The sequence below is a fragment of the Halichoerus grypus genome, chromosome 14 (assembly GCF_964656455.1).
Source record: "Halichoerus grypus chromosome 14, mHalGry1.hap1.1, whole genome shotgun sequence".
Lineage (NCBI taxonomy): Eukaryota > Metazoa > Chordata > Mammalia > Carnivora > Phocidae > Halichoerus > Halichoerus grypus.
Window position 1 is genome coordinate 66644302 of NC_135725.1, and position 24164 is coordinate 66668465.

Here is a 24164-nt window from a genome sequence, read left to right on the forward strand (position 1 = left end):
CAGGGCCGAATTACAAAAGTATTGAATATGAAACCTCCAGAGGTAAGGATACTATTTGTGGACAGTAAAAATTATAATTGTAGATATTGTTTTTAATCTTTTAAATCAATTTTTTAAGCATAATTTCTTCCATTAAAATTCTTGGAAACATTACTAAGAGTGATCAGTAAAGAAAGTCATTTTTTGGTTTTTGTTTGTTTTTTACTGTTTGGCACTGTGTCACCCCACCTTTTTAAAGCTGTATAACATAACCCTTCTGAGCCTTTGTTTCCTCATCTGTAAATTAGAGTCAAAAGTCCTTATCTCAGGTATTTTGAGGATTAAATGAGAATGTTTAAGAAAAGCCACGGGTCATTGTTGAGCAGATATTTTTTAATGTAGGTGTAAGTGATATACTAGTTTCAAGTGTGCAGCATAGTGATTAAATATATGTCGTCATTGCAAAATGATCCTTGTAAGTCATTTAACATCCATCACCACAATTAAAATTTTCTTTTTTAAAGATTTTATTTATTTATTTATTTGACAGAGACACAGTGAGAGAGGGAACACAAGCAGGGGGAGTGGGAGAGGGAGAAGCAGGCTTCCCGCTGAGCAGGGAGCCCGATGCGGGGCTCGATCCCAGGACCCTGGGATCACGACCTGAGCCGTAGGCAGACGCTTAACGACTGAGCCACCCAGGCGCCCCAAAATTTTCTTTTTCTTATGATAACTTTAAGATTTACTCTCTTAGCAACTTTCAAATATACAATACAGTATTAACTATAGTCACCATGCTATATATTATATCCCCAGGACTTTTGTAACTGGAAGGTTGTAGCTTTGATCACCTGTACCCATATTGCCCACCCACTAACCCCTATCTCTGGCAACCACTAATATGTTCTCTCTGAGCTCAGTTTTTTCTTTTTTTCTTTTTAGATTCCACATACAAGTAAGATTATACAGTATTTGTCTTTCTCTGTCTGACTTATTTCACTTAGCCTAATGCCCTCAAGTTCCATCCATGTTGTCACAAATGGCAAGATTGTATTTTTTAAAATAACTGAATAATATTCCATTGTGTATATACATATCACATTTTTTTTATCCATTCATCTGTCAGTGGACACTTTGTTTCCATGTCTTGGTATTATAAATGAGGTTGCAGATACCTTTTCAAGTTAGTGTCTTTGTATTCTTTGGATAAATATCCAGAAGTGGAATTGTTGGATTATATAGTAGTTCTATTTTTAATTTTTTGAGGAACCTTCATAGTTTTCGATAATGGCTGCACCCAATTTACATTCCTACCAACAGTACATAAGGTTTCCCTTTTCTCCACAGCATCACCAACACTTGTTTTTTCTTGTCTTTGTGATAATAGCCATTCTGACAGAAGTAGTAGTTCATGGTTTTAATTTGCATTTCCCATGCATGATTAGTGATGTTGAGTACCTTTTATATACATATTGGCCATCTGTATGTTTTTTGTGAAAAATGTTTGTTCCCATACACATGTTCCTTATGTATTTGGATATTAACCCCTTAGCAGATTCATGACTTACAACTATTTTCTCCCGTTCCGTAGGTTGCCTTTTCATTTTGTTTGTGGTTTCCTTTGTTGTGTAGGTTTTCAGCTTGATATAATCCCACTTGTTTATTTTTGCCTTTGTTGCCTTTGCTTTGGTGTTAAATCCAAAAAAATCCTCACCATGACCGATGTCAAGGAGCTTAACCTCCTGTGTTTTCTTCTAAGAGTTTTATGTGCCCAATATTAAAAGAAATTTGACTGTATCAAGCAGCCTTTCTCAACCAGTGTTCTGTGTCAGAATTAAACCCTACAGAAGAAGATTTGAGTGAAATTAATTCATTGCATACAGTGGATTGCTTAGGGCATAGGGTATTAAGACTTAATTTTAATTTTTTTCTTGGAGCCCCCTTGGAAAGAGTTGGTATGAAGGAATGAATGTTTTGTATAAGAACAAAGTCTCTATAGTTACTCTTTTCTATTGAGAAGAACTAAGAAGAAAAAACTGATAATTGATAACACCAGTCTGGTTTGAACATAGGTCATGTATATCTTCTTTAGATAACATCTTAAGGGAAACTTCTAATTTGAAACCTGTCAAATACATAGAAATCAAAATGGTTTTGAGAGAAATAATCCTCTTGAGATAAGGATTGATGGTGAGTAGAAGCTTCTGAAAAAGGAGTGCTGGTAAAATTGTTCTACTTTTAAAACATAATTGATTAGTGTTTGCCTTTTTCAGAGTGCTTTTCACATGAATTACTTTGTGTAATTCTCAATAGTGTTGTGAGATGTTAAGTACCCTGTGGATGAAGAAACTGGCACAAAAAATTAGAAATTTCTAAAGTGACAACTGAGTGTTGTTAGTCTTTACTTTTTTAGACTTATATATGAAGGAAAAGAGGAGGGAGGAATTACTGGCTTCAATTTTATTTTTATTTTTAAATTTTTATTTTTAGGTAATTTGTATATCCAACATGGGGCTCAAACCCACAACCCCAAAATCAAGAGTCACACGCTCAGCTGACTGAGCCAGTCAGACACCCCTGGCTTCAATTTTAAGAGAGATTTACTCTGCAACCTCAGTGTAGCATGCAGTTTGATTTTAGGATTGGAGTAAAGGTCAGAAATATTTCTTGAATGTTAGGGCTATGGGTAATACATGCACTTAACATCTCTGATCCATTTGGGATACTTTGGTAAAATGCTTAGTGAAGTTAAGACCTTAAATTATATACTTTTTGTAAACTCCAATGAAGTTCTTTCTCTTGGATTCTAAAAACATTAATATAATTGTCTTTCCAGATTTTGTCCATGATAGAGGAAGCAGCTGGAACCAGGATGTATGAGTACAAAAAAATAGCTGCCCAGAAAACTATAGAAAAAAAAGAGGCTAAGCTGAAAGAAATTAAGACGGTAATTAAATTTACATAAAACGTTTTTAAAGACGAGAGTAATTTCAGAGTTTCTCTGCTGTAAAGAGGAAATTCCCCCTCCCTGGTTTTCCTTGGACTTCATGCTTCCTTTCCTTTTCAGTTTTTTTTAATGGTACTTTCATACTGAAAAATTTGATTTTCCTTTATTTTCCAGATACTTGAAGAAGAGATTACTCCAACCATTCAAAAATTAAAAGAGGTATATACTATATAGAGGATAGCCAGCTAGAACGTCTCTCAGATGGTGACATATTCAAGATTATACAAATAGAGATGAAATGTATACCACGTCTCAGGAATTTTTCTGTGGGAGAGATAGGAGTTAAGAGTTGGTACTTGATAATCAGCTTTCTGCTTGTAGAGGGCATGTTCTTCATATCTATTAATCATTGCTCTTCATAATCTCAGAAAATGATATGCCAGATTGTAATACTTTGTTGAAGAGAAGTCTGAATTTTCCTGGATAATTGGAATTAGTGAACTATTTCTTGAGGATATCACAGTCCTAGTAACCCTGTTGGTAGAGTGAATAACTTCTAGGATAATAGGGGCTATCACTGCAATTACTGCTGTCAAGACAGTTGATAAGTGAGGGGTACTGAAACAGATGTCCAGATTTTTTCTATAATCTTTGTAGCTTCTGACATCATCAATGTTTCAGTGAAAAAAATGCACTTAGAGTGCATTGATTTTAAAGTTACACATTTAGGAATTCATTAAATGCTCATTAAAATTCGATACTTCTCAAAAGTTGTCTTCTGAATCCATATAGTAGTGTGGATGTTATTAGAAAAACTGAAAAGTGATCTTGAAGGTATCCTGTTTATATGAACGGTTAGTAGAAGACACTAGATCATGAGTTTAAACCTAGGTTTTATACCTGATTTTGCCAAATTCTTTCTAAATCTGACAACATGGAGAGGTCATTTAACCACACTGAATTCATTTCTTCTCCTGCAAGTTCGAGATTTTAATTATTATTCTGTTTGCCCTAGCAGGTCCTTATTGGAATCAAGTTTAGTAATGTGTGAGCATATGTTTGTAAGTAGTTACATGGTTGAATGTTGGGTAGGCATCTTGGTAATATTACTACAAAATACATGTAATAGTGTATCATTGGTGGTTGTATAGGTCATATTTATAGACTACTTACTAACCCCAGTTTATGAACCTTATGTCTACATTTCTTTGTTAATTCCAACTGCCTGATTATATATTGGAAGAAATAGCCACATGGGATTCACTGGAGATGGTATAATTTTGTCTGAAAAGCCAGAGGTCTAATGTTAAAGTTTCTATAATCCATGATCACTAATCTAAGACAAAATCTATTATGGGAAATTTTATACATGTTGCTATAGTTTGAGTCTTTCTAAATTTGTTGAAAAATACGAAGTTTGAGTTATACTTTATTGGTGATTTCTTTTCTAGGAAAGATCTTCCTACTTGGAGTACCAAAAAGTAATGAGGGAAATAGAACATTTGAGTCGTTTATATATTGCCTATCAGTTTTTGCTGGCTGAAGATACAAAAGAACGCTCAGCTGAGGAGTTAAAAGAAATGCAAGATAAAGTTGTAAAGCTTCAAGAAAAATTGTCTGAGAATGATAAAAAAATAAAAGCACTGAGTCATGAAATAGAAGAGTTGGAAAAAGGAAAAGATAAGGTCAGATATATACGTAAGAATAGATAATATACTGTGAAAAAGTTATATACAATAACTAATATTCACTGGGCATGGTCTTCCATATTGATTTGTTAATCTTAATGTATGATAATAAATAGCTTATAAAAAGTAAATCTTCTAGAAGTCATACAAGAAGATAATGACATGAGTAAATTATAAGTACGTTGATTGAATTGGGTGCATTTGATTATAGGAAATTGGAGGTATACTCCGATCTTTAGAAGATGCTCTTGCAGAAGCTCAGCGAGTTAATACTAAATCTCAAAGTGCCTTTGATCTCAAGAAGAAAAATCTGGCAAGTGAAGAGAACAAACGCAAAGAGCTAGAGAAAAATATGATTGAGGTAAGTAAATACGAAGTTCAGTTTAATTCCAGTAGTATACATTTGTCTGTTACATTAATATTTATTGAGTGTGTGCTATGGACCAAGTATAGTTTGGGTTAGGAATATAGCAGTGGATTTTTGTCTTTGACAATTGGAAATATTGTTACCATTAGCTTAGTAGAGAATAGAAAGAAGTACAGTGTGAAGATAATAGGCTTGAGGTGCCTGTTAAACATCTAAGTAGGGATGTTGATTAGGTAGTTGAATATGGGAATATTGAATCCAGTCTAGATAGACAAACCACAAAAAGGCTTCTTTTATATGCACTCATTTTCTTAGGTAATCCCATCCAGCCTGGTAGCCCTAAAATACCATCTGCAGGGTGATGTTCAGATCTATAATTAACCTTGACTCCTTCCCTGAATATTTGTCCAGCTATTGGATTGACGTTTTTACATACATGATTAACAGAAAGTCTAAAACTTAATGTATCAAAAAGAGAACTCTTAAATATTCCCTGCCTACTCAAACCTCTTTTATTTTATTTTTTTTAAAGATTTTATTTATTTGACAGCGAGAGCAGGAACACAAGCAGGAGGAGTGGGAGAGGGAGAAGCAGGCTTCCCGCCAAGCAGGGATCCCAATGTGGGGCTCGATCCCAGGATCGAAGGCAGACACTTAACTACTGAGCCACCCACGTGCCCCCCAAACCTCTTTTAGTAGCTGAATTTTCCCTATGTTAGAAAATGGTACCAGACACCACTATTAACCTAATTGTTCGGTCCAGAAATCCTGGAGTCTTCCTGCATTCCACCTTTTTTCTCAAACTCCATATCTAATCCATCAGCAAACTCTCTTGACTTTAAAAGTACATCCTGAGTACAGCCACTTTTCATCACCTCCATCACTGCTAACCTGCAAGCCATCATCACCCATGAGGGATGCTATAATAGTGTCCATATCAGTTATCCTGCTTTTACTCTTGCTGCTCTACAGTCAGCTCTTTACAGAAGCTGAAATACAAATTGGATCACATCACTCTTGTACTTAAAATTCTTTAATGGTTTCAAAGTCATGTGTATAATTGAGCCTTTACCATCCCTACCTGATAGGACTCCTGGCTCCTTTCCACTTGCTCACTGTGCTCCAACCACAGTTCCTCAAACACCTAAGCATATTCTGCAGAGTTTGCCTAGTATTTGTCCCCCTAGTATCAGCATGATCATTCCTTTTATTTCATGTAGGTTTCTTCTCAAAATGTCACCACAAAAAGGCCTTCCCTCATTGTTCTTAAAATAGTAGTTTCCATCACTTTCCGTCCCTTTACCTTGCTTTATTTTTTCCTCTGTCTTCCATTCTAGAATATAGGGTCCCTGAGGACCATGTCTTTAATGTCTAGAACAATGCCTGGTACATGGTAAACATCTAATAAATACTTAATGAATCATGAGTTAAACATGTGGGCCAAAATTTCTGGTCACTTTCATGTAAATAATATAGCTGGATTCTATTTTTTTCCAGTGCTGGTATCTTAGTATATATGGTGTTATAGGGCATATAACTTAAAAGATGTTAAGTATTAGTAATGCTGTTCCCATAAGTATTTAATATTTAAATTTTATGGCCTTTGATAGTTTATAAATTTTCGTGTACACGCTCCTAATCCTACAGTCTCTACTTTGAAGCTTAGAGTAGAATGGTTATTCAATTTTAAAGCTCTAGAAAGTGATTTTTAGTTTCTTCAAATGGTTGGTTTGCACTATAATATTTTAGCTAATTTCTAGATTAGACTGTAACATATGGAATGAAAGTATTTCTGGTAGTATAAGGGCACGTTTATCTGAAAAACAGGGTGAATTTCAAAATGGAAATAAAGTATTTAAAGTTATGATGGTTAAATTATTTTCCTTTTAACCATGTCCACTTCAAAATGCTATGAAATTTGATGACCTAAAGGTATAGGTGTATAGGAAAAAATGGATGTCTTTCCTAAAACCTAATACTTTCCAATCTTAAACTCTTTCTGAAGGATTCTAGAACTTTAGCAGCAAAGGAAAAAGAGGTTAAAAAGATAACAGATGGGCTGAACGCCCTTCAGGAAGCAGGTAACAAAGATGCTGAAGCTTTGGCTGCTGCACAGCAGCACTTCAATGCTGTTTCCGCCGGCCTGTCTAGCAGTGACGACGGGGCCGAAGCAACTCTTGCTGGTCAAATGATGGCCTGTAAGAATGACATAAGTAAAGCTCAGACAGAAGCCAAACAGGTAAATACAGACATTAACGACCGTGTGATTGCTATTTTTTTTTTTTTTTTTTTTAAGAAGCTGCTTCTCATTATGCTTTAGCAGTTGTTGTAAAACATTGACAATAATCAGATCAGTGTCATGGAATTTGTTATTCTGCCACTCTATATCTTAACTGCTAAATATTGATGACAATAGTTTAAGATGCTATACAACATTAACTACCTTCATAGGTTGGTTGAAATTGTAAATTCAGTAAGTGCTTTATTTGTAGTATTGTATAGAATATTTGAGGTTAATTTCTTGTTCTTTCTTATTTCTTTTCCCTGTTTTTGTTGGCAACATAAAGTTGCAGTCTTAAGCTTTAACAGGAAAACAAACATCCTGTCCATTTCTGTGCCCACCACACTTAGTCCTTACCTTTCGTCCTTGGAAGTACCTCTACCTCCCTCTCACCCCATTCTAGTCTTCCCTTTCCCTACACTGATTTCATAATCTTTAAGGCTTGTCAGTGAAGGCTTTCAAATTTGTATATATATATTTTTTAAAGATTTTATTTATTTATTTGACAGAGACACAGTGAGAGAGGGAACACAAGCAGGGGGAGTGGGAGAAGGAGAAGCAGGCTCCCTGCTGGGCAGGGAGCCCGATGTGGGGCTTGATCCCAGGACCCTGGGATCATGACCTGAGCCGAAGGCAGACGCTTAACGACTGAGCCACCCAGGCGCCCCTCAAATTTGTTTAGATAGTTGTGCAGCTTTTAAAGTCCTATGGATGCAAGAGTTTTGAGGGCAGAAAGAAAAAATACATATATTTTTTCACGCATTTTTAAATTTTTTTAAAAGACAACTCCTCTTTAAAAATATATACAGATGTTCATGTCTGTGTTGGTATTAATCCTGTTCAACATTTTCTGTTACACGTTTGCACCTTTTCCATTCACAGATGATGGTCACAAAAATCTGTAAGAAATCAATAGAAAAACTTCCAGGTCCTCTCAGTTTTTCTGTTAACTTACTATATATTGGGAAAAGTCCACCATTATTCAGTTTTAGATGAGGTGACATCCACCTAGATCTCAGAATACTGGTTCATTCTTTTAAGGAACAGTGTACTCAGTTACATAAACTAGCATTTGAATATCCAACTCCTAGCACTGAAATTTCTCTTGTCACTTTAGTTTCCCATTCCAGTGTAATTTTCTTATTGCTCAGTACAGTTTCTCCACTGTTAATTGAACAACACTCACAAATACACAAATACAAATACACATATGAAAGGAAGAGAACTAGAGTTCTGATTACTAGCTTTCTATTGTGTTTTTAATTTAACCAGCTAATGACAGTTATTCTTGGATATAATTTTTGAACTCAGTAATGTAATCTTTAATAAGTATTAAAAATATGGACTTAAATTATAAATTATTCGATGAATTATGTTAAGCATATATTCATTTAGACTCTGAGTAGTTTTCTGAGGAGAAAATACTGGGAAATGATTCATCCCTTGAGATATTAATGCAAGTGACCTAACAGTTACATTTTCAAGGCTGATGTTTCTTAAACCAGTCTGCATTTGTGGCCATTTAATCATTAGCACTGTTTGCCTCACATAGTCTATTAAATTTTCAATAACAGGCTCAGATGAAGTTGAAACATGCCCAACAAGAATTAAAGACTAAACAGGCTGAAGTTAAGAAGATGGATAGTGGCTACAGGAAGGATCAAGAAGCTTTAGAGGCTGTGAAGAAACTTAAAGAAAAACTTGAAGCCGAAATGAAAAAGCTAAATTATGAAGGTTTGCATTTAAACACTTGATATTAAATCATTAGGAGGTAGTGATTGTTGATAGAAACGAAATTAAATAAAGGAAATAGCAAGTACGAATTTTTTTTTTACTCTATTAATGGGTGTTAGTGTAAGAAATATTTCTAAATACAGTTGATCCCTGAACATAAGCTTGAACTGCATGGGTCTGCTTACTTGAGGCTTTTTTTTGTTTTGATAAATACAATTTAGTACTGTAAATGTATTTTCTTTAACTTACTTAATTGTAAGAACACAATATATAATACATAAAACATACAAACTATGTGTTAACCATTTATCTTCTCCATAAAGCTTCTTGTCAACATTTGACCATTAGTTAAGTTTGAGGGTCAAAAGTTAAACACAAATTTATGGGTGTCTGCTTCAGTGGGTAGAGCATACAGCTCTTGATCTCAGGGTGGTGAATTCAAACCCTATGTTGGGCATGGAGGTTACTTAAAAAAACAAACTAATCATGGATTTAGAACTGTGTGGGGCAGGGCTGTCAGTGCCCCACCCTCCTCCCAAGTCACCCCATTGTTTAAGGGTCAACTAAGTATAAAACAGCTGTTCTTTTTAATCCCAGTATAGTTAATATACAGTGTTATTTTAGTTTCAGGCGTATAGTATAGTGATTCAACAGTTCTATATATTACTCAGTGCTCATCATGATTAAGTGTATTTTTAATCCACTTTACCTGTTTCGTTTCACCCATCCGCCTACCACCTTCCCCATCAATTTGTTAACTATAGTTAGTGGTTTTTTGGTTTGTCTCTTTTTTTTCCTTATTTGCTGCTTTGTTTCTTAAATTCCACATGAGTGAAATCATATGGTAATTGTCTTTTTTGACTGACTTATTTCACTTAGCGTTATACTCACTAGATCTATCTGCGTTGCAAATGGCAAGATTTCATTCTTTTTTGTGGCTGAGTAATATTCCATTGTATATCTATATCATATCTTTATCCATTCATCTATTGATAGACACATGGGCTGCTTCCATAATTTGGCTATTGCAAATAATGCAGCAATAAACATAGAGGTGTGTATTTTTTCAAATTAGTGTTTTCATTTTCTTTGGGTAAATACCCAGTATTGAAATTATTGGATTAGATGGTAATCATATTTTTAATTTTTTGAGGAGCCTCCATGCTGTTTTTCATAGTGGCTACACCAGTTTGCATTCCCACCAACAGTGCACAAGTGTTCCTTTTTCTCCACAACCTTGCCAACACTTATTGTCTTTTGTTTTGAGTATAGCTATTCTGACAGGCGTGAAGTAATATCTCATTGTGGTTTGGATTTGCATTTCCCTGGTGGTTAGTGATGTTGAGCATCTTTTCATGTGTCTGTTGGCCATCTCTGTGTCTTCTTTGCAGAAAGGTCTGTTTATGTCTTCTGCCCATTTTTAATTGGATTATTTGTTTTTTTAGTGTTGAGTTGTTTAAGTTCTTTGTATATTTTGGATACTAACCCTTAATGGATGTGTCATTTGTAAATATCTTCTCCCATTCCATAGGTTGTCTTAATTTTGTTGGTTGTTTCCTTTGCTGTGTAGAAGCTTTTTATTTTGACATAGTCCAATAGTTTATTTTTGCTTTTGTTTCCTGTGCCTCAGGAGACCTATCTAGAAAAATGTTGGTATAGCTGATGTCAGAGAAATTATTGCCTATGCTTTCTTCTAGGATTTTTATGGTTTCAAGTCTCACGTTTAGGTCCTTAATTCATTTTGAGTTTATTTTTGTGTATGGTGTAAGAAAGTGTCCAGTTCCCCAACACCGTTTGTTGAAGACTTTTTCCCATTGTATATTCTTTTCTGCTTAGTCGAAGGTTGATTGACCATATAATCATAGATCTATTTTGGGGCGCTCTATTCTATTCCATTGATCTATGTGTCTACTTTTGTGCCTGTACCATACTGTTTTGATTACTGCAACTTTATAGTATATCTTGAAATGTAGGATTGTGATACCTCCAGCTTTGTTCTTCTTTTTCAAGATTGCTTTGGCTCTTCAGGGTCTTTTGTGGTTCCATACAAATTTTGGGATTGTTTGTTGTAGTTCTGTGAAAAATGATACTGGTATTTTGATAGAGATTGCATTACATCTGTAGATTGCTTTGGGTGGTATGGTGAATTTAACATTTGTTCTTCCAGTCCATGAACCTGGAATACCTTCCCATTTGTTTATGTTATCTATAATTTTATTCATCAGTGCTTTATAGTTTTCAGTATACAAGTCTCTTACCCTCTTGGTTAAGTTTATTTCTAGGTGTTTTATTATTTTTGGTGCAATTGTAAATGGGAATATTAATTTTTCTTTCTGCTGTTTCATTGGTGTATAATTTTTCTTTCTGCTGTTTGATTATTGGTACATAGAAGGCAACAGATTTCTGTACATTGATTTTGTATCCTGTAACTTTACTGAATTCATTTATCAGTTCTAGCAGTTTTTTGGTAGATCTTTTGATTTTTCTATATATAGTATCATGTCATCTGGAAATTGTGAGAATTTTACTTCTTCCTTACCAGTTTGGATGCCTTTTATTTCTTTTTGTTGGCTGATTGCTGTGGCTAGGACTTTAGTATCATGTTGCATACAAGTGGTGAGAGTAGGCATCCTTGTCTTGTTCCTGATCTTAGGGGAAAAGCTCTGTTTTTCCCCATCGAGTATGTTGTTAGCTGTGGGTTATTTATATAGGGCCTTTATTATGTTGAGGTATATATCCTCTAAACCTAGTTTGTTGAGGGCTTTTATCGTGAATGGATGTTGTACTTTGTCAAATGCTTTTTCTCCATCTATTGAAATGACTGTATGGTTTTTATCCCTTATTTTGTTGATGTGATATATCACATTGACTGATTTGTGAATATTTAACCACCTTTGCAACCCAGGAATAAATAAATAAATTTGATTGTGGTGAATGATTTCTTTTAATGTATTGTTGGTTTTGGTTTATTAATATTTTGTTGAGGATTTTTGCATTTATATTCATCAGAGATACTGCCTGTAGTTCTCTTTTTTTAGTGTCTTTATCTGTTTTTTTTTTTTAATCAGGGTAATGCTGGCTTCATAGAATGAATTTGGAAGTTTTCCTTCCTTTTCTATTTTTTGGAATAGTTTGAGAATAGGTATTAACTGTTCCTTAAATGTTTGGTAGAGGGGCACCTGAGTGGCTCAGTCGTTAATCGTCTGCCTTTCAGCTCAGGTCATGATCCCAGGGTCCTGGGATCAAGCCCCACGTCAGGCTCCCTGCTCTGCGGGAAACCTTCTTCTCCCTCTCGCTCTCCCACTCCCCCTGCTTGTGTTTCCTCTCTTGCTGTGTCTCTCTCTGTCAAATAAATAAAAATCTTAAAAAAAAAAAAAAAGTTTGATAGAATTTGCCTATGAAACCGTCTGGTCCTGGACTTTGGCTTTTTGGGAGTTTTTATATTACTGACTGACTCAGTTTCATTTTTGGTAGTCAGTCTGTTAAACTGAAACAGGAAGAAATAAATTTTTGTTGGGTTATATGTTTCTAGGAATTTATCCATTCTAGGTTGTCCAATTTGTTGGTATATATTTCTTCATAATCTTGTCTTACAGTTATTTGTATTTCTGTGGTGTTGGTTGTTATTTCTCCTCATTTCTGATTTCATTTGAGTCTTCTTTATTTTCTTGCTGACTCTGGCTAAAGGTTTATCAATTTTGTTGATCTTTTTTAAAAAAAACCAACTCCTGGTTTCTTTTATTCTTTTCTTTTAGTTTCTCTTTCATTTGTTTCTACTCTAATCTATATTATTTCTTTCTGCTGGTTTTGGGTTTTGTTTGTTCTTTTTCTAGCTCCTTTAGGTATAAGGTTAGGATGTTTGAGGTACTTCTTGCTTCTTGAGGTAGGCCTGTATTGCTATAAAATTCCCTCTTAGAACAGCTTGCTGCATCCCAAAGATTTTGGACCAGTGTGTTTTCATTTTCATTTGTCTCCATGTACTTATTTCCTTTTTTTTTTTTTTCCTTGGTTGTCCCATTCATTCTTTAGTAGCATGTTTTTATCCTTCATGTGTTTGTACTTTTTGAAGACTTTCTTGTGGTTGATTTCTAGTTTCTTAGCATTGTGGTATGAATTTGTTGAGACTTCTTTTGTGGCCTAATATGTGATCTATTCTGTAAAATGTTCCATGTGCACTTGAAAAGAATGACGGCCTTGCTGGATAGAATACTCTTGGCTACAGGCTTTTTTTCTTTCAGCACTTGAATATAGCATGCCACTCCCTTCTGGCTTACAAGGTTTGCACCAAAAAATCAACTGATAGCCTACGGAGTTTCCCTTGCTTGTAACTGTTTTCTCTTGATGCTTTTAAAATTCTCTATAACAACTTTTTGCCATTTTAATTACTATGTGTCTTGGTTTGGACCCCATTGAGTTGATTTTGTTGGGGTCTCTCTTTGCCTCCTGGATCTAGACTTGTTTTCTTCCCTAGATTCAAGAAGTTTTCAGTTATTCTTTCTTCAAATTTTCTGCCCCCTTTTCTCTCTCTCCTGGAATCTCTACAATGGGAAAGTTATTACACTTGATGGTATTGCTGAGTTCCCTAAGTCTGTTATCATTTTTTGTTATTTTGTCTATCACCTGTTCAGCTTGATTGCCTTCTGTTACTTTGTCCTCTAGGTTGCTGATCTGTTCTTCTGCCTCCTCTAGTCTACTATTTGTTCCATCTTGAGTATTTTTAATTTCGTTTATTGAGTTCTTCATCTCTGATTGGTTCTCCTTTATGTTTTCTGTCTCTTTGTTAAGGGTCTCACTGAAGTTCACTCTTTTCCAGGTCCAGTGAGTATTTTTATGATCATTACTTTAAATTCTTTATCAGGCATATTACTCCTCTCTGTTTCATTGAGCTCTCTTGCTGTGATTTTTGTCCTCTTCTTTCCTTTGGGGATATATCCCTGCATCTCCTCATTTTGTCTCTCTGTGTCTGTTTCTACATGTTAGGAACATTAGCTACGTCTCCTGCTCTTGAGAGTAATGACCTTCTGAAGAAGAGTTCCTGTAATGCCCTCAGCGCAGTGTCCCCTGTTCACCAGAACCTGATGCTTCAGTGGTATCTCCTATGTGATATGTGTACCCTACTCTTGTGGCTAAGCTGCTTTTGCCTTCAGTCTAGTTGTCTGGAATGTCTCTCTTTGCCTGTCATGGACAGGGTTGGAACCCTGAGTTGTTAGTGGGCCAGTCTGGGGCTGCCTTGGGCTTGAGTTGAGTCAGACCAGGTGTTTGCCAGAGAGGAAGAAGCTGCTGAGACCACACAGATACCCCAACACTGCCCCTAAATCTGGGGTCAGTCAGCAGCTAGTGTCAGGGGAAGTGAGGGGGGGAGGGGAGAAGAGGTAGGTGGTGATGGCCCATTAGCACAGAACTGCTGGGGTAGCACAGAACTGCTTGTTGTTTTCCCCTGAGAAAGCCCTTGGTAGGTGAGGCCTACAGTCAGACCGGGTATCTGACCCCAGCCTACTGCTGAGGCCTCAGTAGGACTGGTATATGTAGTTATCTTTCCCCTCTCTGCAGCGTAGGGAGTTATTTTAGAGTGGGGCTGGTCCCTGTTGGGGCTGTTTGTACCCTGCCTGGCTTGGACTGCTTTGGATGGGCTCTGACCCAGGGCGTATTGGAGGGGCAGGTCCACACGAGAAAGCAGAGTGGGGCAGCAGTTTTATCAAGGTTTGCACAGGTCTGTTGTGGGAAGGGACAAGTCTGCCAAACTTGGGTGAGATGCACTGTTAGCAAGCTAGGTGGAGACCTATGCTGGTTCCTGCAAGTGTCTGTGTGTCTAGGATCCGGGGGGTGGCAGAGGAGGAAAATAGTGCCTGCCAGCTCTTTTGTTCCCGGAGAAGTCTCCCAAGGACCCCTGCCCCTCCAGCACATGCTCTGAGATTGGTAAACAAATCTCCCACCAGAATAGTCCAGGCAGCTTTTCAAACTGCTGCTTTTATGCTGTGTCTCTGTGGGGCTATTTGTCGTGCTATCTCTTTAAGGATGGGGAGTCTGTTTCCTCTCACCCTCTCAGCTCTCTTAGAGCTGAGCCTGCTGAGTTTTAAAGTTCCAAGTGTTAGTCCCTACAGATCATAAGAACTTGTGAAATTATGCCCCTCTGGTTTTCAAAGGGAAATGGTTTTTTTGTTTTGTTTGTTTTGTTTGTTTTTTAAGATTTTATTTATTTGAGAGGGAGAGAGAGAGAGAATGAGCACGAGAGAGCACAAGCAGGCAGAGGGAGAAGCTGACTCTGCTGAGCAGGGAGCCCGATGCAGGGCCTGATCCTAGGACCCTAGGCTCATGACCTGAGCCGAAGGCAGATGCTTAACTGACTGAGCCACCCAGGCGCCGTTCAGTGGGGATTTGTTTTCCCCTTGCGGTTCCCTGTGCTTGGGGTGCCTGGTGTGACTACAGTCCATTTCTCTCCCCTTTCTGTGCCCTCGGTGTCCCTCCCTTCCATTGACAATCCTGCAGGTCTGCTTGGCTCCTGACTGTATCTCTGCCCTTCCTACCCTGTTTCATGTGGCCTCTTTTCTACATTTAGCTGTGGAGGGTGTTCTGTCAGCGTTTGGGCAATTTTCTGGGTTACACTGATGTAGGTGTTATCTAGTTGAATCCATGGGATGTGGTGAGGTTAAGATTCTCCACTTTACCATCTTCCCAGCTCTTTGAATTTTTGAAAACTCACTACTGACAGTTTCCTGCTTTGGTCACCAAAGTGCCATTTGAAAACTCCCAAAATGTCATTTGTATATTTCCACATTCGTAGTTATTCAATTCATATATTGTTTTTGGAATGAAAATTTCTGTTACTTGTTGGTAATAATTGTCTACTTGATCTTTCATATTAAGCATGCTTTTTATTTAATACCAGAAATTTGTATTTTGCTTCTAGGAATGCTTTGGAAGTAGAGGTTACTGATAGTTTCTTTAAAACTGTAGAATATTTGCATTTTTAAAACTGTTTCAATTTACTTGTGATTTACTGTTCAGAAAACAAGGAGGAAGGACTTCTGGAAAAGCGCAGGCAGCTATCTCGTGATATCAGTAGATTGAAAGAAACATATGAAGCTCTCTTAGCCAGATTTCCTAATATTCAATTTGCCTACAGGTAAGAGATTTAAACCTTAAATTTTAATGTGGTAATAGCCAAGATATATTTTTATTTAAGCTCAAAGACAATCTGAAAATTTCATTACATCAAGATTTCTGTATGAAAAATATTGTAAGCTACTTTTCCTTAATTGGTATTTTTTCCCTAAACACTTACTGAAATGTTAACCAAGATATATTTTCATTTAAGATGGAAGACAATCTGAAAATTTTGTTAACATTAAGATTTTTGTATGAAAAATATTGTAAGCTGCTTTTCCTTAATTGGCATTTTTTTCCTTAAATGTTTATTGAAATGTTTCAAGTGTTGGCAGTGGGAATTCTTAAGACCAAAATGAGGGAAATTAAATCTCAGTCCAAAGTTTCTTTAAATATCTACATTAACATTTTACAATTTACAAATTTACATGGGTTTTTTTCATGGAATACTTAGAGTAATATATGTATTACAAAGATTATAGCCTCAGGGGAGCCTCGGTGGCTCAGGCAGTTGAGTGTCTGACTTGGTTTCAGCTCAGGTCATGATCTCAGGCTTCTGAGATTGAGCCCTGTGTGGGGCTCTGCACTCACTCTCTCTGAAATAAAGTTTTTTTTTTTTTCTTTTTTTAAAGATACAGAGAGAGAGAGATAGAGCAGGAACACAAGCAGGGGGAGTGGGAGAGGGAGAAGCAGGCTTACCACAGAGCAGGGAGCCTGATGGGGGGGCTTGATCCCAGGACCCTGGGATCATGACCTGAGCCGAAGGCAGATGCTTAACGACTGAGCCACCCAGGCACCCCTGAAATAAATCTTAAAAAAAAAAAGATTATAACATCAAAGTTATTTTTGTTTCATTGAAAACAATATGTACTGAAAGATCTTTTGAGTGACTTAAAACAAGAGTTGGCTAGTCATCTGAACATTAAATTTTTGTTTTTCTTAAAAGTTTACATGCTTTTGATGTGTTGCTAGGACGAGCTCTTGACTAGTAAAATACAACTTTTTCTGTTTTATTGTTTCAGATTAATTTTTGTCAACTGTTCTGTTTTAGGGATCCAGAGAAGAACTGGAATAGAAATTGTGTGAAAGGACTTGTAGCTTCCCTGATTAGTGTGAAAGATACTTCTGCAACCACAGCTTTAGAACTGGTGGCTGGGGAACGGCTCTACAATGTTATAGTAGACACAGAGGTAAATTAATTAAAGAAAATTTACAATTCCTCCTTAGCTGGAAAAATCATGAGCTGCTAGAATTAAGTACTTTCTTGATGTTTTAAGCTATTCCTAAGGTTGGTTGTCTTTACCTGTTATCTTTAGCTGTTCAGTTAATGACTTTTTATTATATTATTGATTATAGTATATTTGATAAACTGTATTCCCAAAGAAGTCTTATGCTTACTTAGGAATCCAGAATGCATATTATCAGTTTTAGACTTTCCATTGTTCAGGATACTTGCACTGTTTCTCTCTGAACGTTTTCTGTCATTAATATTTTATTTCCTTATTTCAAATGCACCATTTTTTAGGTTACTGGAAAAAAGTTACTAGAAAAGGGGGAATTGAAACGTCGATACACTATAATTCCACTCAATAAAATTTCAGCCAGATGTATTGCTCCAGAAACTCTGAGGGTCGCTCAGAATCTTGTAAGTCTATTCTTTATGTTTTATGTACATCTTGTTTTTTAGTTTGGTTTTGTTTTGTTTTAGTTAGAGGACATTAACTTGGGGTACATAATCATATGTAGAACCACAAAATTTTGTTGTTACCATGCCTTAAACATTTAAGCTACAAAAAAAGGGTTGGCTTTTGTGAAAATAGATGGAAGGACCAGTAGAAACAGTGGAAAACTAAAACTACCTTTGATATTACAAAGTTGTAATGTTAAAATGTCTTTAAACCTTCAGTCCGGTCACATGACAATCACATGATATTAAATTTCCAATCTCTGAGTTACGAGAATTACAGAGTTTATAAATACCAGAATTCTTCAGTTTTTTTTCATGCCAGACACGGTTAAACTGCCCACAGTGACATCTGTTATCTATCAGTCTTATAGAGATGCTTCTCTATTAGAGTTTCTCTCGGTTGCCTTCCAGCCTCTGGACATACAAAGCAGGGGACCAGGATACCCATTCAGCTGCTGAGGTGGATCTAAAGTGGTATTGCTATTAGTAAAAAAATAAAAACAAACCCCAGAGGAGTACAAGGCAATACATTTAAAAGGCAATTATAGTTGTGTAATATTGGGTAATAACATGAAGCCAATCCTAATGTTCAGCAGTGTTACCAGTTTGTTATTGAGCAGGCATTCCAAGTGCATCAGTTGAAAAGACAGTTCTGTGAAACTTAGAAATGCATTTATAATTAAGATACTAAATGGATACTCAGTGTTCTTGCTGCTATTGAGAAGCCTTCAGTGAAAATTATTTTAAAATACAGTTGTATTGACATGTATACTCTCAGGAGAAGGAAAATGAGTGCAGAGTAATTGAAAGGTAGTGTTTCTGGTTAGTACTTTGTTTACTTTGAAAACATCACCATTAGGTCTGGAAGATTTTGGAAGTTACTTCAGCTTTTGGACAAGTCCCAGTGTAAGAAGTGGGGTTTCAGGTAGCAGCAAAAATACTTCTAGCCAGGTCCCTTAGCCAAACCTTTTTAATGATAGCTGCTATGTCAGAGTGCAATGCTGAACATTTGTTATACAGAGCTGCCTTCATTTTGATTTCTCTTGCTGCTACTAAGCTCCTTAAAGGATGCTTAGTTGTTTTAAAAAGATGGGCAGAAGTACACATCAACAAAGGTTGAGAAGAGGCAGTTGAATCAAAATACAGCACTGAGGGATTTAAAATTTTTTTTACCCTCTCAATGGCTAGTTGTATTTTTCTGTAACTGATAGGTGGCTGCTTAGCATGTTTAATTTGAATGAAAAAGTATTCACTATAGAATAAGCAAATTAATAATTGAAATAAAACATTTTATATAATTGTGTTGATCCAGCAATTGCCGTATTTTAACTAAGAGTGTGTCCAAATAGTCCATTTTGGATTTAGAAACTTGGTACTGGCTCCTGCTTAATAGACACTCTCATAGTACCTGGTACTTTAAATATTTTACTTAGCCATAGAAGTTTCAATGTTTAAACTTGAAATTTTTTCTAAAACTCTTGTTTTCCATAGTATTTTAGAAAGTTCAAAAGGAATTGTAGTGCTAGGTAAGTGGTACTTAAATTTCTAGTATAGCAGTTCTGTTTTGTAAAATATTTGAAAAGAAAGGGGTAGTATGTACTATGACATATTTGTTGTTTTCCCACAGGTTGGTCCTAACAATGTTCACGTGGCTCTTTCCCTGGTTGAATACAAACCAGAACTTCAGAAAGCAATGGAATTTGTCTTTGGAACAACGTTTGTTTGTAATAATATGGATAATGCAAAAAAAGTGGCCTTTGATAAAAGGATAATGACTAGAACTGTAACTCTAGGGGGTGATGTATTTGATCCTCATGGGACATTGAGTGGAGGTAGGTTGCTTTTTTGTTTGCAAGGAATAAAAATAGCTAATATTTAATTCATTCTATGCCAGGTGCTATATATATTTGCTTTTTTTTTCCCCCCCCTCATTTATTCCTTACAACTAGTCTATAAAGTTTTATTTTCCCACTTTTTTAGGGAATGAAATTGAAATTAGAAAAGTTTAGTAATGCATTCAATAGCAAATAGTGTTAGAGCTAGTATTTTAACTCAAAGAGTTGGATTTCAGAGCTAATGTTGAACCTCTACTAAATATTCTTTCCTCTGTATGTTTACTGAGAACTTAGGATATGCCAGGAACCATACCATTAGTTCATTTAATGTTTCAGTAGCTCTAAGAGATAGGTAAGATTGTAAAAAGGAGAAGCAGAAACAGAGTTATTAAGCATATCAGTTATTAAGCATATCAGAGTTACTAAGCATATCAGTGACTTAAAAATCTAATATTGAAGTGCAAAGATTTATGGATTTGACTATTTATTTACTTTTAGGGTTGGTTGTGGTTTTTTTGGGCTTAAACCTAAATGACTAAAAAAAAAAAAAAAGTAAAAATAAATAACTAAAAAGATACACAAGATATGAGACAAACAGCAACAAAAAGAAAGCCTAGAAGACAAGATTAATACTCGGTACTAAATGTATTGAGTCAAAAGGAACTGGAACTTTAAACTCAAAATGGATGAAAGACCTAAATGTGAAACAGGAATCCATCAAAATCCTAGAGGAAAACACAGGCAGCAACCTCTTTGACCTCGGCCACAGCAACTTCTTTCAAGATGCATCTCCAAAGGCAAGGGAAACAAAAGCAAAAATGAACTATTGGGACTTCATCAAGATAAAAAGCTTTTGCACAGTAAAGGAAACGGTCGACACAATTAAAAGGCAGCCTACGGAATGGGAGAAGATATTTGCAAATGTCTTATCAGATAAAGGGCTAGAATCCAAAATCTATAAAGAACTTATTAAATTCAACACCGAAAAAACAATCCAGTCAAGAAGTGGACAGAAGAAATGAACAGATATTTCTCCAAAGAAGACATACAAATGGCCAACAGACACATGAAAGAAAAAATGCTCAATGTCACTTGGCATCAGGGAAATACAAATCAAAAACTACAATGAGATACCACCTCACACCAGTCAGAATGGCTAAATTTAACAACTCGGGAAATAACAGGTGTTGCCGAGGATGTGGAAAAAGGGGAACCGTCTTATACTGTTGGTAGGAATGAGAACTGGTGCAGCCACTCTGGAAAACAGTATGGATGTTCCTCAAAAAGTTAAAAATAGAGCTCCCTACCACCCAGCAATTGCACTACTGGGTATTTACCCCAAAAATACAAACATAGTGATCCGAAGGGGCACATGCACCCCAATGTTTATAGCCACAATGGCCACAATAGCCAAACTATGGAAAGAGCCCAGATGTCCATCTACAGGTGAATGGATAAAGAAGATATGGTATAAAATACACATATATACTTACACAATGGACTAACTCAGCCATCAAAAAGAATGAAATCTTGCCATTTGCAATGACATGGATAGAACTAGAGGGTATTATGCTAAGTGAAATAAGTCCGAGAAAGACAAAAATCATACGATTGCACTCATGTGGAATTTAAGAAACAAAGCAATGAACATAAGGGAAGGGAAGGAAAAATGAGGAAAACAGGAAGGCAAACCATAAGAGACTCTTAACTCTAGGAAACAAACTGAGGGTTGCTGGAGGGAAGGTGGGGGCGATGGCGTAACTGGGTGATGAGGGCATTAAGGAGGGCACTTGATGGAATGAGCATTAGGTATTATATGCAACTTGTGAATCACTAAATTCTACCTCTGAAACTAATAATACATTATGTGTTAGTTAAATTGAATTTAAATAAGACTCAAACAAAAAAGTAAAAAGAATCATTAGGCAATATTGATTGTATCAGTTTTTTCTTTGTAACATACAGTGATGTATTAATTTCAGGTGTACAATTTAGTGATTCGACAATTACATGCAATACCTAGTGCTCATCCCAACAAGTACGCTCCTTAATCCCTGTAACCCATTTCACCCATCACCTTACCAGCCCTCCATCTGGTAACCATCAGTTTGTTCTCTATAGTTTAGAGTCTGTTTCTTGGCTTATCTCTCTTTTTCTTCTTTGTTTCTTAAATTCCACATATGAATGAAGTCCTACAGTGTTTCTCTGACTGACTTATTTCACTTAGCCTTATACTTCCTAGTTCTATCCATGTCTTTGCAAATGGCAAGATTTCCTTCTTTCTTATAGCTGAATAATATTCCATGGTGTGTGTGTGTGTGTACGTACATACATACACACACATACACCACCTCTTCTTTAGCCATTCATCATTCGATGGACAGGTGGGCTGGTTCCATAATTTGGATATTGTAAATAATGCTGCAGTAGACATAAGGTGCATGTATCCCTTTGAATTAGTGTTTTTGTATTTTTTGTGTAAATACCCAGTGGTGTGATTGATAGACCATAGGGTAGTTCCATTTTTAACCTTTTGAGGAACCTCCATACTGTTTTTCACAGTAGTTGCACTAGTTTGCGTTCCCACCAGCAGTGCAAAAGAGTTCCTGTTTTTTAACATCCTCTGCCACACTTGTCTCTTGTGTTTTTCATTTTAGCCATTCTGACAGATGTGAGGTGATACCTCATAGTTCTGATTTGCATTTCCTTGCGGAGTGATGAGCATCTTTTCATGTGTTTAATGGCCATCTATATTTCTTATTTGAAGAAATGCCTCTTCGTGTCTTCTCATTTTTTAATTGGATTTTTTGGGTTTTGGGTGTTGAGTTTTATCAGTTTTTTGTATATTTTGGATACTTATTAGATATGTCAGGTGCAAATATCGTCTCCCATTCTGTAGGCTGTCTTTTAGTATTGTTGATCGTTTCCTTTGCTGTGCGGAAGCTTTTTATTTTCATGTAGTCCCAAATGTTTATTTTTGCTTCTATTTCCCTTGCCTTGAGAGATGTGTCTAGAAAAATGTTGCTATGACCTATATCAGTGACATTACTGTCGGTACTGTCTTCCAGGAATTTTATGCTTTTAGGTCTTACAGTTCCGTCTATTCCATCTTGAGTTTATTTGTGTGTGTGGTATAGGAAAGTGGTCTAGTTTTATTGCATGTAGCTGACCAGTTTCCCAACACCATTTGTTGAAGAGATGTCTTTTTCCCATTGGATATCTTTCCTCCTTTGTCAAAGATTAATTGACCATATAATTGTGAATTTATTTCTAGGTTTTCTGTTCTGTTCCATTGATTTGTGTGTATGTTTTTGTGCCAGTACCATATTATTTTGAATACAGATTTTTAATGTAACTTGAAGTCTGGAACTGTGATACCTCCAGATTTGCTTTTCTTTTTCAAGATTGCTTTGACTATTTGGGGTCTTTTGGGGTTCCATAGAAATTTGAGGATTCTTCTAGTCTGTGAAAAACCCTGGTTGGTATTTTGAGAGGGATTGCATTAAATGTGTAGATTGCTTTGCGTAGTTTGGACATTTCAATAATATTTGTTCCATTCCATGAGCATGGAGTATCTTTTCTTTCTGTCACCTCTATTTCTTTCATCAGTTTTTTGTAGAGTTTGGAAATATAGGTGTTTCACCCCCTTGATTAAGTTTCTCTTTCGGGTGCTTCATTATTAGTATATAGAAGTACATTTATGCACATTGATTTTTGTATCCTGAATCTTTACTGAATTCACTGATCAGTTCTAGGAGTTTTTTGGTGGAGTCTTTAGGGTTTTCTATATATTGTATCATGTCATTTGGAAATTTTGCAAGTTTTACTTCTTCCTTACCAATTTGGATGCCTTTTATTTCTTTTTTGTTGGCTGATTGCTCTGGCTAGGACTTCAGTACCATGTTGAATAGAAATGGTGAGAGTGGGCATCCTTGTCATGTTCCATACCTTCGAGTAAAAGCTCTGTTTTTCCCCATTGAGTAGGATGTGAGCTGTAGGTTTTTTGTAGATAGATGGCCATTATTATGTTGAGGTATGTTCCCTCTAAACCTACTTTTTTGAGGGCTTTTATTATGAATGGATGTTCTACTCTCTGGGATGCTTTTTCTGCGTCTGTTGAAATGATCATATGGTTTTTGTCCTTTCTCTTGATGATGTGATGTATCACATTGATTAATTTGCGAATGTTGACCCACCCTTGCATCCTAGGAGTGAATCCCACTTGATTATGGTGAATGATTTTTTTTAAATGTAGTTTTGGATTTGGTTTGCTAACATTTTGAGGATTTTTGCATATATATTCATCAGAGATACTAGCCTATAGTTCTCTTTTTTTGTGGTGTCTTTGGTTTTGGTATTAGGGTAATGCTGGCCTCATAAAAGGAATTTGGAAGGAATTTTCCTTTTTCTATTTTTTTTGGAATAGTTTGAGAAGAATAGGTATGTTAACTGTTCTTTAAATGTTTGGTAGAATTTGCGTGTGAAGCCATCTCGTCCTGGACTTCGGCTTTTTGGCAGTTTTTATATTACCGATTCAGTCTC

At 36.1% G+C, this 24164-nt stretch overlaps 1 protein-coding gene and 1 long non-coding RNA gene across 4 annotated transcripts in view; one reads left to right on the top strand and one right to left on the bottom strand.

The window, feature by feature from the left end:
- SMC2 (structural maintenance of chromosomes 2) overlaps positions 1-24164 on the top strand; it is a 65417-nt gene that overhangs the window by 5508 nt on the left and 35745 nt on the right. For all 3 annotated transcript variants that reach the window (XM_036080060.2, XM_078061537.1, XM_078061538.1), the window contains exons 5-15: positions 4-42; positions 2816-2926; positions 3101-3145; positions 4378-4611; positions 4826-4975; positions 6987-7220; positions 8837-8996; positions 16002-16119; positions 17152-17290; positions 17626-17745; positions 19415-19619. In XM_036080060.2, the coding sequence (XP_035935953.2) occupies positions 4-42; positions 2816-2926; positions 3101-3145; positions 4378-4611; positions 4826-4975; positions 6987-7220; positions 8837-8996; positions 16002-16119; positions 17152-17290; positions 17626-17745; positions 19415-19619 (1555 nt within the window). The remainder of the gene's footprint in view (positions 1-3; positions 43-2815; positions 2927-3100; positions 3146-4377; positions 4612-4825; positions 4976-6986; positions 7221-8836; positions 8997-16001; positions 16120-17151; positions 17291-17625; positions 17746-19414; positions 19620-24164) is intronic.
- The window catches only part of LOC118527941 (uncharacterized), a 33407-nt gene continuing 14213 nt past the window's right edge, over positions 4971-24164 (bottom strand). Inside the window, exon 2 of the long non-coding RNA XR_004913360.2 lies at positions 4971-7177. This is a non-coding gene — a long non-coding RNA (uncharacterized LOC118527941). The remainder of the gene's footprint in view (positions 7178-24164) is intronic.